At 49.9% G+C, this 13,602-nt stretch overlaps 1 protein-coding gene across 1 annotated transcript in view; it reads left to right on the top strand.

Annotated features, from left to right (window-relative positions):
* The window catches only part of dcc (DCC netrin 1 receptor), a gene marked incomplete at both ends in the record, with an annotated part of 355,940 nt that overhangs the window by 336,035 nt on the left and 6,303 nt on the right, over positions 1 to 13,602 (top strand). Inside the window, one exon of the mRNA XM_079256415.1 lies at positions 5,737 to 5,885. Coding sequence (XP_079112541.1) covers positions 5,737 to 5,885 — 149 coding nt within the window. The remainder of the gene's footprint in view (positions 1 to 5,736; positions 5,886 to 13,602) is intronic.

Below are 13,602 nucleotides of genomic sequence, written 5' to 3'. Positions count from 1 at the left end.
TTGTAGGCTGGCTCTTCAGTAGACTGATCTGAACAGCTGCGGGGAAGTGGCATCCAGGTGAGTAAAATCTTCAATCAACACCGCCACTTTGCCAATAAGACGTCTGAACAGAAGAGAAAAAACAAACATAAATAACAGTAACGTAATCCCAACATTCATTCAGTTATTCATCATCCTGACCACTTAGTCCGAATAAGGGTGGTGGGGAAGCTGGAGCCTATCCCAGCAGGCTTTGGGCGAAAGGGGGGGAACACCCTGGATGGCTCGCCAATCCATCGCAGGGCCTTAATCCCTACATAATATAATTAAATTTGTTTTTATACTTTGTATAAATCATTTTATGCAGGCGAGAAGGATTTCGTACAAAATTTAATATAATTTTTTCCTTAGATTCCCACTGGTAAACCAAGGTGTAGAAATTCATTTCTGTCTGGTTTTCTTTGCCGTAACATGGAACACTTTATCATAAATCTTATTAAAGAGTTGAATAAATATTTGGTATGCAGGCTTTACTTCAGTTTGGGTATAAATTTTATCCCAGGATTGATCTTCTTCATTTGGGGCGGCTGCAGCTCAGAAGGAAGAGCAGTTTTCCTTCAACTGGAAAGCTGAGGGATCAATTCCAGGCCTCCCCTAACAGGCCAAAGTGTCCTAGGGCAAGACACTGAAGCCCAAGCTGCCCCCCAATGTGCCTATTGGGGTATGTGTGAGTGTGAATGGGAAAAGTAGTGCAAAGCACTTTGAGTGGTCTGCATGACTAGAAAAGTGCTATAGAAGACCATTTAACAAGGTTTTTGAATGTATTTTTGTTGAATTTTCTGAAAGTCATTTTATCAGCTATTTTTTCTTCTATTAGGGAAAACTGAAAGTTTGGAAAATGATCAGAAATATCTACATATATTGTACCTGTACTAAGAACTTTATCTCCTGAAATAGAATATTATCAATGAGAGTGTTACAGCGCGGCTCAGAGCTGCAACCAAAAGGGAGGCAGGAACAGTAAAGTAAACTTTATTAAAGAAACAGAAGTAAAATGGGAACGTAACCATAACACAACGCAAACCAAAGTAAACAGTGCACAAACCCAGGGTGATCTCCCAGCCCAAGCCTGGGACACACACATTGAGCTGGTAACTGGTGGCCGAGCACATCTGTCCCAGGTGTGGCCAACGGCCAGACTCACCCCCTACCCCCCCTACCCCATCTACCCCCCCAACACAACGCGGCCTCTCTCTCCGTCTCCTCTTCATCCCCTTTAGGCCAGATAAAATGAGAGTTCTGTGCAGCAGCATCTGGTGTTGCTTGTAGGGGAAGTTTGTAGTGTCTGTTGGGGTCTGACGGAGCTATCTGTGAAGTTAATGAGATCATTTCATGCTTTACGGTTTCCAGAAGAGAGTGAGGTGGATGAAGGAAGTCCAGACAAAGACCTGGACAGACTAAAGGTTAGGTGAACAGCAAGGCATCGGATAAATGAACCTCCTGTGTTGTTGGTGTGTGCTGGGTTGTTAGTGGTCACTTCTTCTTGACGCCAGATCCTTTCCCCAGTATGCAGGGGTGTTAATCATAACACCCCTTCTGTTTGGTGACAGAAAGATATATTGATTCAGTGGATTAGGATTGGATCCATCATCTTGTCTCAGGTTGGGTTGTGGGAGCAGCAGCTTAAATCTCAAGCTCCCTCTTCCTGACCCCTTCTTTCAGCTCTTGTGGGGTCTCCAAGGCATTTCCAGACCAGGGGCCTCATCTACGAAGCTGTCGCATCAAACCCGGCGTACGCCAATTATAGTCAACTTTTGGGATTAATCAAAACACGACTTGGCGGGAAAACGTCCCGACCTCCACGCCAACTCTGACCCCGGCGTACGGCAACATCTGGAGAAACGGGAAACGGCGACACCAAAGGCAGAAAATAAAACCAAAGAAATGGTGTGAAATTTGAGACATTTGTTCAAAATCAAATATAAACCTTTATGCAGAATGTTGGATATTAACAGCATTTGCAAAAAACTCACCCTAACCCTCACTCCTTTTCCCAACCCAGAGCAGAGGAACAGAACTATGTTCTCCACAGCCAGACGTGGTGTAGCGGCCATCGGGCAGGTGGAGGCAGGTGGAGGTGCCTCCATGCCCAGGAGGAAACCTGTTGTACAGCTGCAGATGTCTGCAGATAGTGGAGACGCTACATAACATGCTACTAAATGGCGTCAGCGCTTCACCTGCGTTCACCTGATCAATCATCCAATCTGAATGATTGTGTTGTCAATCATCCTCTCACGTTGGAACCAAACGCTGCTGCTTTACGTCTAGAAGTGATGCAACACATCAGAGGTGGAGGATTCTCATTTATTCACAAGTTTATCTTTAGTGTGGTTTCTGTCAGGGTGGTGTTTATTCCTCTCCATCTCCTGCACCTCCTCCTTCATAGTGATTATTGGTTCCTCTGCGAGGACACCGCAGCTAGGACACAAGGTGGAACCACTGCCCCCCCTCTCCGACCACATCTGCAGCGCTGCAACCCAGCTGGGACACACAGGAACACCAGTATGTTCCCAGTAAATAAACTGGAGTCAGAGACGTCTCATTTATGTCCGTTCATTTTATAATCTGAAACAACGGAATGAAGCACTTCCAGCATCATCTGGAGCATTTTGTTCCAGCGTATCTCTGGACTCCTTCATTTTCCCGCCAGCTTCTAATCTGTGGGAGTGGGCAGCGCCCCCCCCCTTCCTCCTCCTGTGGACCAAGATGCACTTTCTCCCTACATTTTATTGTCTGACCACTTTATTTGTCCTTTCTGGATAAGTCCGGTGGTCTGATGAGACGCTGACAGCATCTGTCCCCTGCTGACCTCCTTCTGGTGGTGGTGATGTCCATCCCGTCTCCACCAGATAAAATACTTTTACATTTTACAACTTTATCTGTTAGAATTTCTTCCTCATTTTCCAGAAAATTCCTCTTTTTACCTGCAGAACCGTCATGGAAATGAGATGGATTAATATTATCAGGGCGTCGGCCTGACCTTTTATGGCCAACATGTGGGCGTGACAAGATGTTCCCTCACATGCGCAACATTTAGTGTTGATCCTGATTTATGAAGGAAACAGGCGTGGGACGTGCGTGCGCACTGCTTTGTAAATCGTGAAGTTTTTTAGCGCCGCATTTCCTGTTTTCTGTACGTACGCCGCCTGTAGTCAGCGTTGCTACATACAGTTTGACATGTTCTTTTAGGTAGTCCTATCAGCATGCCCTGGGTCCTCCTCCCACTGGGGCATGCTGGGAACATGTCACTGGAGGTGTCCGGGAAGCATCCTGGCCAATGGAAGTTATGAAGATATCAACCTGTGATATTCTCTTGCTGGTGTACGCTGCAGTGTGAAAGCAAAGCAAGTCCCAGATATATCCTGGTGCAACACAACGATACTTCAGCTCCATATGGAGCTCAGGGGTACTCAGTTTGCTCCTGCGAGGGCTGCAATCCCACAGGTTTTCCATGTATCCCTGCTCCAACACAGCTGACTGATCCTGATACAGCTTTTCTACCCCCCCAACACACACACACACACACACACACACACACACACACACACGCACACACACACACACACACACACACACACACACACACGGCAACCATGGTGATGAAGATATTCATATTTTCAGAAAGGTAAACAAACAGTTTTTATCAATATTAAATATGTATTTAATATTTAAAGAATTTGTTGATGAGTCAGAATTTGTTTTTATGTTTTATTTTTCCTGGGAGGCTGCATTGTTCATTCCCATTCATTTATATTGAGAAAATGTTAAATTTGTATCCGCTCAAAGCCTTGAAGAGATGATGTGTGTATAGCTTAACAACATTGGACATGGGTATCGGTTGCTATTTTTACATAAATAATCACATAAACCGGACATTTTGCTGGATAATGCAGCAGCTAGCTGCTACGGAGTCGGTACAGAAACTAGTCAGACAGAAGGAAACACAAAGAAAGTCCAAACTGTCCTGCATGACGCAGACATCACGCTGTCTGTCTCCCTCCAGAGAAGTCGCGTCTCCAGAAACATCCCTTTCATCTCCAACTGTCTTTACTTCCAACTCTTCTCAGGATCAATAGCTCCATCGCCTCCATCTTCCCCTGATCAATAACTCCATCGCCTCCATCTTCCCCTGATCAATAACTCCATCGCCTCCATCTTCCCCTGATCAATAACTCCATCGCCTCCATCTTCCCCTGATCAATAACTCCATCGCCTCCATCTTCCCCTGATCAATAACTCCATCGCCTCCATCTTCCCCTGATCAATAACTCCATCGCCTCCATCTTCCCCTGATCAATAACTCCATCGCCTCCATCTTCCCCTGATCAATAACTCCATCGCCTCCATCTTCCCCTGATCAATAACTCCATCGCCTCCATCTTCCCCTGATCAATAATTCCATCGCCTCCATCTTCCCCTGATCAATAACTCCATCGCCTCCATCTTCCCCTGATCAATAACTCCATCGCCTCCATCTTCCCCTGATCAATAACTCCATCGCCTCCATCTTCCTGCAGGCTTCTCAGATGTTCCTGCTGGAAAACTCGGACTCAGAAAAGCTCTGCTCATGTTTGCTAAACACTGTGATTTGAATCAGGTGCGTTGCAGCAGGGACACCTGGAAAACCTGCAGGACACCGGTCCTCCAGAACTTGGATTGAGGATTCCTGATGTAACTCACGCATTCAAGATAGTAGAACATATGTTTAAGAAAATATTATATTAAATTATAATTATAATTATAATATAATATAATATAATATAATATGGGCTGCACGGTGGCGCAGTGGTTAGCACTGTGGCCTCACAGCAAGAAGGTCGCTGGTTCAATCCTTGGCTGGTTTGGTCAGTGGCCTTTCTGTGTGGAGTTTGCATGTTCTCCCCGTGTATGCGTGGGTTCTCTCCGGGTTCTCCAGCTTCCTCCCACCATCCAAAGACATGATGTTAGGTTAATTGGTCACTCTAAATTGCCCCTAGGAGTGAGTGTGAGCGTGTGTGTGGCCCTGCGATGGACTGGCGAGCTGTCCAGGGTGTACCCTGCCTGTCGCCCAAAGCCAGCTGGGATAGGCTCCAGCTTCCCCGCGACCCTGAATTGGAATAAGCAGTTCGGAAAATGAATGAATGAATAATATAATATAACATAACAGCATAATATATTATATTTTCTGTCTGTACCCACCATTCTCATGTTTACATTACTTTTAACATCTCGTCTTGGCGTGTTGGACTTGGGATGTACGCAATGTCCACTTTTCCATCTCCAACTTCAATCACATTGTGACCTCTAAAAGTTTCTAATAAAGCGAGTCATGGTCTAAAGATGTCCTTGATTGGAATCATCACGATCTTTGTGATTATCTTCACACTTTCTGCTTTAAATCATGGATTATTTTAAACCCACAGTTTAAACTTGGCTGATGAAATTTGTCTTTCATACAAGCTGTTCTGATTACTCTCACCCCTTCTGTCATTAACATCAGTGATTACACTTGGGCTGTTGTATCTAAAGCCATCATTATGATCAATCATTCACAGTGGACGTCCCGTTCTGGAGACATCTGGTTATTTCAGCTGCTGTATGATTTCATCTTCACAAAGCTCTGTCAGAGCAGCAAACATGGAAACTGTCATGTAAAAGAGGGAGAATCAGTTGAAGATAAAAACTGTCCACGACTGACATGTCTCCTGTCTTGTCCAGGTGCCAGCCTTCCGAAGCCCCAGGTGAAGACGGCTTCTCTGGGTCAAGCCAGTAAGGCTCGTTCTCCGCTACTGCCCGTCTCAGTACCTACAGCTCCAGACATACAGGACGAAGGAGGAACAATGCTTCCAGAAGATTCAGCAACCAATGTAAGTCTGCACAGAGACACTTTTACACAAGCAAAGACCTTCATCCTCTTTCTCTAAGGCTTATTGATCCATCCCTCTATTTTCTACTGCTTATTTGAGGTTGGTTTGTGGGGGCAGCAGCCTAAGCAGATTTGCACAGATTTCCCTCTCCCCAGCCACATTTTCCAGATCTTCAAGAGGGATCCTGAAGTGTTCCCAGGCCAGCCGAGAGATATAATCCCGGATGACTGAGCTCCTCACCGTATCTCTAAGGGAGAGCCCGGCCACCCTGCGGAGGAAACTCATTTCAGCCTCCTGTATACGAGATCTCCTTCTTTCGGTCACAACCCACAGCTCATGACCATAGGTGAGGGTAGGAACGTAGATCGACTGGTAAATCGAGCGCTTCGCCTTCTGGCTCAGCTCCTTCTTCACCACGACAGACCGGCGCAGAGTCCGCATTACTGCAGACGCTGCACCGATCCGTCTGTCGATCTCGCGCTCCATCCTTCCCTCACTCGTGAACAAGACCCCGAGATATTTAAACTCCTCCACTTGAGGCAGGACCTGACTCCCGACCCAGAGAGGACAATCCACCCTATTCCGGCTGAGAACCGTGGTCTCAGATTTGGAGGTGCTGATTCTCATCCCAGCCGCTTCACACTCGGCCGCGAATCGCTCAAGTGAGAGCTGTAGATTACAGCCAGATGAAGCCAACAGGACCACGTCATCTGCAAAAAACAGAGACCAAATCTTGAGGCCACCAAGCTGGATCCCCCAAGCTGGCTAGGTTGTACCGAGGAATTCTGTCCATATAAATTACGAACAAAATCTGTAATAAAGAGCAGCCTTGGTAGAGTCCAATGCTCACTGGAAACAAATCCGACTTACTACCGGCAATGCGGACCAAGCTCTGACACCTGTCGTACAGGGACCGGACAGCTCGCACAAGGGGGTCCGGTACCCTATACTCCCGGAGTACCCCCCACAGGACCCCCCGGGGGACACGGTCAAATGCCTCCTCCAGGTCCACAAAGCACATGTAGACTGGTTGGGCAAACTCCCATGCCCCCTCCAGGACCCCAAAGAGGGTATAGAGCTGGTCCACTGTTCCGCGACCAGGACGAAAACCACACTGCTCCTCCTCAATCCGAGATTTGACTATCCGATGAACCCTCCTCTCCAGGACCCCTCTCACCCAGCCTCGAAGCCGTCCGGAAGTCTTTCTCCATGGCCTCGCTAAACCCCTCCCACACCTGAGTTTTTGCCTTGGCGACAGCCAAAGCTGCATGCCGCTTTGCCCGTCGGTACCCATCAGCTGCCTCCACAGTCCCACAGGCCAAGAAGGCCCGATAGGACTCCTTCTTCAGCTTGACGGCATCCCTCACTGCTGGTGTCCACCAACGAGTCCTGGGATTACCGCCACAACAAGCACCAACGACCTTACAGCCACAGCTCCGGCTGGCTGCCCCAACAATAGAGGCACGGAACACAGCCCATTTGGACTCAATGTCCCCCGCCTCACTCGGGACATGGTTGAAGCTCTGCTGAAGGTGGGAGTTGAAGCTCGCTCTGACGGGGGACTCAGCCAGACGTTCCCAGCAGACCCTCACAACACGTTTGGGCCTGCCAGATCTGACCGGCTTCCTCCCCAACCAGGTGGTGATCAGTTGACAGCTGCCCCCTCTTCACCCGAGTGTCCTGATGCCAGGTGTACATATGGACACTCTTATGTTAGAACATGGTGTTCATTATGGACAATCCATGATGAGCACAGAAGTCCAATAACAAAACACCATTTGGGTTCAGAGGGGGTGGGGGTCGGGGGGGGGGATGCCTCCCAATCACTCCTCTCCAGGTCTCTGTCATTGCCCACGTGAGCATTGAAGTCCCCCAGCAGAACAATGGAGTCCCCAGAAGGAGCACCCTCCAGCACTCCCTCCAAGGACTCCAGAAAGGGTGGGTACTCTGAACTGCTGTTCGGTGCATAAGCACAGACAACAGTCAGGACCCGTCCCCCCACCCGAAGGCAGAGGGAAACACCCTTTCGTCCACCGGGATAAACCCCAATGTGCAGGGTCCTGGCCTTTTGCTGTCACCCAGCTCACATTGCACCGGAAACCTACGGGTCCTCCCACAGATGGCGAGTCCACGGGAGGTGGGGCCCATGTCTCAAATCTCTCTGACCGTTCCCAGTGTGGTACTCATCCAGCACTTCCTGGACTTTGACCGCAGTCCCTTTTATTAATTGTCTTAAATCTGAAAGTCATAGCAAGCTCCTTGGATTGGCAGTTCTTAATAAACATCCATGTCACTTTGAGACTTGGATATTCCAGCTCCTTGCCTTGTTCTCTGTGGCAGTCAGCAGCTATATCATATCATGTGTAGACACTGCGATTGTTGCATTATGTGCCGCTGGGGTGTCAAATGTTCATACTCCATGTACTGGGCTAAGGTTTGCATCTATACTATCTGATATATGTACTTGCCACAAGTCCAAGTGGTGCCTCTAAGGAAGCTGAAAGAGCCTCCAACCTTCAAGGGGTAAACTCGGGGTAATCTCCCTTTACTTTACCCAGCAGTGGTAAAGCAGACACCACTTGGTGGTGATCGTAACCTGTAGACTCGGAAGGACAGGTGTTAAAAGTCATCAGGTCTGTCCGATGTTCTGTCTTTATCAATCCAGTCTTTTCCCATCAGCCCCCTGGCCTGTCCATCATGTACATATACATTACTGGGCCAGTATGCCTAGTCTGCAAGGAGAATTCACATAATGTTCTGTCAGTGTCACATTATGTTCACATTAGTTATTGTGTTCTGCAGCTGAAGAATGCTTTTAAAACATCAAGTAGCTATTACACCACCCCTTAGATGATCAGGTGTTCCTGTTCCTGTGTCTAAACTGGGTCCTGGTTTCTTAGTTGACCCACTGTTTAAAATCCAAACTGGGTCCAGGACTTTGATTTACCTCACTGATGTCGTGGAATGGTGGCGATGTGATCCTAAATGCTCAACCAACTCATTGTGGTCCAGCCCAGGTACTGGTTTTATGATTTAACCTGCTGGTTTGGATTCAAACAAGTCCCTGGTCTTACGATTAAGGGTTTCCCCAGTCTGCTTCAGGTTCTTCAGGTTTCTCCCACTCTCCTTCGGGTTCCTCCCGGTCTGTTTCGGGTTCCTCTCGGTCTGCTTCTGGTTCCTCTCTGGCTGCTTCGGGTTCCTCTGGATCTGCTTCAGGTTCCTCTCGGTCTGCTTTGGTTTCCTTCCGGTCTCTTTCAGGTTCCTCTCGGTCTGCTTCGGGTTCCTCTCAATCTGCTTCAGGTTCTTCCCGGTCTGCTTCTGGTTCCTCCCGGTCTTTTTCAGGTTCCTCTCGGTCTGCTTCAGGTTCCTCCTGGTCTTTTTCAGGTTCCTCTCAGTCTGCTTCAGGTTCCTCTCGGTCTGCTTCAGGTTCCTCCTGGTCTTTTTCAGGTTCCTCTTAGTCAGCTTTGGGTTTCTCTCGGCCTATTTCGGGTTCCTCCTGGTCTCTTTCGGGTTCCTCTCGGTCTGCTTCAGGTTCCTCCAGGTCTGCTTCGGGTTCCTCCCAGTCTGCTTCAGGTTCCTGCCAGTCTGCTTCAGGTTCCTCTCAGTCTGCTTCGGGTTCCTCCCGGTCTGCTTCAGGTTCCTCTCAGTATGCTTTGAGTTCCTCCTGGTCTCTTTTGGGTTCCTCTCGGTCTGCTTCATGTCCCTCTCGGTCTGCTTCAGGTTCCTCTCAGTCTGCTTCAGGTTCCTCCCGGTCTCTTTGAGGTTCCTCTCGGTCTGCTTCAGGTTCCTCTTGGTCTGCTCCAGGTTCCTCCAGGTCTGCTTTGGGTTCCTCCCGGTCTGCTTCAGGTTCCTCCCGGTCTGCTTCGGGTTCCTCTCTATCTGCTTCGGGTTCCTCCCGGTCTGCTTCAGGTTCCTCCCGGTCTGCTTCGGGTTCCTCTCAGTCTGCTTCAGGTTCCTCTCGATCTGCTTCAGGTTCCTCTCGGTCTGCTTCAGGTTCCTCTCGGTCTGCTTCGGGTTCCTCTCGGTCTGCTTCAGGTTCCTCTCGGTCTGCTTCAGGTTCCTCTCAGTCAGCTTATGGTTCATCCCGGTCTCTTTCACGTTCCTCTCGGTCTGCTTTAGGTTCCTCTCAGTCTGCTTCTGGTTCCACCTGGTCTGCTTCAGGTTCCTCTCAGTATGCTTCGGGTTCCTCCTGGTCTCTTTTGGGTTCCTCCGTGTCTTCTTCGGGTTCCTCTGTCTGCTTCGGGTTCCTCCCGGTCTCTTTCACGTTCCTCTCGGTCTGCTTCAGGTTCCTCTCGGCCTACTTCGGGTTCCTCCTGGTCTTTTTCAGGTTCTTCTCAGTCTGCTTCAGGTTCCTCTCAGTCTGCTTCTGGTTCCACCTGGTCTCTTTCAGGTTCCTCCTGGTCTTTTTCAGGTTCCTCTCAGTCTGCTTTGGGTTCCTCTCAGTCTGCTTCAGGTTCCTCTCAGTCTGCTTCTGGTTCTGTCTGGTCTCTTTCATGTTCCTCCTGGTCTTTTTCAGGTTTCTCTTAGTCTTCTTTGGGTTCCTCTCACTCTACTTCGGGTTCCTCCTGGTCTCTTTTGGGTTCCTCTCGGTTTGCTTCGGGTTCCTCTCGGTCTTCTTCAGGTTCCTCCTGGTCTACTTCGGGTTCCTCTCGTTCTGCTTCGGGTTCCTCTCGGTCTGCTACAGGTTCCTCCTGGTTTCTTTTGGGTTCCTCTCAGTCTGCTTCAGGTTCCTCTCGGTCTGCTTTGGGTTCCTCTCGGGCTGCTTCGGGTTCCTCTCGGTCTGCTTCGGGTTCCTCCTGGTCTTTTTTGGGTTCCTCTTGGTCTGCTTCAAGTTCCTCTCGGGCTGCTTCAGGTTTCTCTCGATCTCCTTCAGGTTCCTCTCGGTCTGCTTCGGCTTCCTCCTGGTCTCTTTCAGGTTCCTCTCGGTCTGCTTCAGGTTCCTCTTGGTCTGCTTTGAGTTCCTCTTGGTCTGCTTCGGGTTCCTCTCGGTCTGCTTCGGGTTCCTCCTGGTCTCTTTTGGGTTCCTCTCGGTCTGCTTTGGGTTCCTCTCGGTCTGCTTCGGGTTCCTCCCGGTCTGCTCCAGGTTCCTCTCGGTCTACTTTGGGTTCCTCCTGGTCTCTTTGGTTCCTCTCTGTCTGCTTTGGGTTCCTCTCGGTCTGCTTCAGATTTCGGCTGGTCTCTTTCGGGTTCCTCTCGGTTTGCTTCGGGTTCCTCTCGGTCTGCTTCAGGTTCCTCCTGGTCTGCTTCGGGTTCCTCCCGGTCTGCTTCAGGTTCCTCTCAGCCTTTTTCAGGTTCCTCTTAGTCTGCTTAGGGTTCCTCTTAGTCTGCTTCGGGTTCCTCCCGGTCTTCTACAGGTTCCTCTCGTTCTGCTTTAGGTTCCTTTTGGGCTGCTTCGGGTTCTTCCTGGTCTCTTTTGGGTTCCTCCCGGTCTGCTTCAGGTTCCTCTCAGCCTTTTTCAGGTTCCTCTTAGTCTGCTTCTGGTTCCTCTTGGTCTGCTTCGGGTTCCTCCTGGTCTTTTTTGGGTTCCTTGGTCTCTTCAGGTTCCACTCTGTCTGCTTCGGTTTCCTCTCGATCTTCTTCGGGTTCCTCTCGATCTTCTTCGGGTTCCTCTCGGTCTCTTTCAGGTTCCTCCCGGTCTGCTTCACGTTCCTCCCGGTCTGCTTCAGGTTTCCTCATGGGCTGCTTCTGGTTCCTCCTGGTCTCTTTTGGGTTCCTCCCAGTCTGCTTCAGGTTCCTCTGTGTCTGCTTCAGGTTCTTCCTGGTCTCTTTTTGGTCCTTCTCAGTCTGCTTCGGGTTCCTCCCAGTCTGCTTCGGGTTCCTCTCGGTCTGCTCCAGGTTCCTCCTGGTCTTTTTCGGGTACCTATTGGTCTGCTTCGGGTTCCACTTGGTCTGCTTCAGGTTTCCTCTCGATCTGCTTCGGGTTCCTCTCGGTCTCTCTCAGGTTCCTCTCGATCTGCTTCAGGTTCCTCTCGGTCTGCTTCGGCTTCCTCCTAGTCTCTTTCAGGTTCCTCTCAGTCTGCTTTTGGTTTCTTCTCGGTCTGCTTCGGGTTCCTCCTGGTCTTTTTTGGGTTCCTCTTGGTCTGCTTCGGGTTCCTCCTGGTTTGCTTCGGTTTCCTCTCGATCTGCTTCAGGTTCCTCTCGGTCTCTTTCAGGTTCCTCTCGATCTGCTTCAGGTTCCTCTCGGTCTGCTTCAGGTTCCTCTCAGTCAGCTTATGGTTCCTCCTGGTCTCTTTCAGGTTCCTCTCGGTCTACTTCGGGTTCCTCTCAGTCTGCTTCGAGTTCCTCTCGGTCTGCTTCGGGTTCCTCTCGGTCTGCTTCAGGTTCCTCTCGGTCTGCTTCGGGTTCCTCTCGGTCTGCTTCAGGTTCCTCTCAGTCAGCTTATGGTTCCTCCCGGTCTCTTTCACGTTCCTCTCGGTCTGCTTCAGGTTCCTCTCGGCCTACTTCGGGTTCCTCCTGGTCTTTTTCAGGTTCTTCTCAGTCTGCTTTGGGTTCCTCTGAGTCTGCTTCAGGTTCCTCTCAGTCTGCTTCTGGTTCCACCTGGTCTCTTTCAGGTTCCTCCTGGTCTTTTTCAGGTTCCTCTGTCTGCTTCGTTTTCCTCGCAGTCTGCTTCAGGTTCCTCTCAGTCTGCTTTTGGTTTCTTCTCGGTCTGCTTCGGGTTCCTCCTGGTCTTTTTTGGGTTCCTCTTGGTCTGCTTCGGGTTCCTCCTGGTTTGCTTCGGTTTCCTCTCGATCTGCTTCAGGTTCCTCTCGGTCTCTTTCAGGTTCCTCTCGATCTGCTTCAGGTTCCTCTCGGTCTGCTTCGGGTTCCTCTCGGTCTGCTTCAGGTTCCTCTCAGTCAGCTTATGGTTCCTCCTGGTCTCTTTCAGGTTCCTCTCGGTCTACTTCGGGTTCCTCTCAGTCTGCTTCGAGTTCCTCTCGGTCTGCTTCGGGTTCCTCTCGGTCTGCTTCGGGTTCCTCTCGGTCTGCTTCAGGTTCCTCTCGGTCTGCTTCAGGTTCCTCTCAGTCAGCTTATGGTTCCTCCCGGTCTCTTTCACGTTCCTCTCGGTCTGCTTCAGGTTCCTCTCGGCCTACTTCGGGTTCCTCCTGGTCTTTTTCAGGTTCTTCTCAGTCTGCTTTGGGTTCCTCTGAGTCTGCTTCAGGTTCCTCTCAGTCTGCTTCTGGTTCCACCTGGTCTCTTTCAGGTTCCTCCTGGTCTTTTTCAGGTTCCTCTCAGTCTGCTTCGTTTTCCTCGCAGTCTGCTTCAGGTTCCTCTCAGTCTGCTTCTGATCCTGCCTGGTCTCTTTCAGGTTCCTCCTGGTCTTTTTCAGGTTTCTCTTAGTCTGCTTTGGGTTCCTCTCGGTCTACTTCGGGTTCCTCCTGGTCTCTTTTGGGTTCCTCTCTGTCTGCTTTGGGTTCCTCTCAGTCTGCTTCAGATTTCGGCTGGTCTCTTTCGGGTTCCTCTCGGTTTGCTTCGGGTTCCTCTCGGTCTGCTTCAGGTTCCTCCTGGTCTGCTTCGGGTTCCTCCCGGTCTGCTTCAGGTTCCTCTCAGCCTTTTTCAGGTTCCTCTTAGTCTGCTTAGGGTTCGTATTGTTCTGCTTCGGGTTCCTTTCGGTCTGCCTCGGGTTCCTCTCGGTCTGCTACAGGTTCCTCCCGGTCTGCTTTAGGTTCCTCTCAGCCTTTTTCAGGTTCCTCTTAGTCTGCTTCGGGTTCCTTTTGGGCTGCTTCGGGTTCCTCCTGGT

This window comes from Telmatherina bonti (assembly GCF_933228915.1).
Source record: "Telmatherina bonti genome assembly, chromosome: 17".
NCBI lineage: Eukaryota > Metazoa > Chordata > Actinopteri > Atheriniformes > Telmatherinidae > Telmatherina > Telmatherina bonti.
Note: the sequence above shows the minus strand (reverse complement) of the source record. Positions and strands in the feature narration are given on the sequence as shown.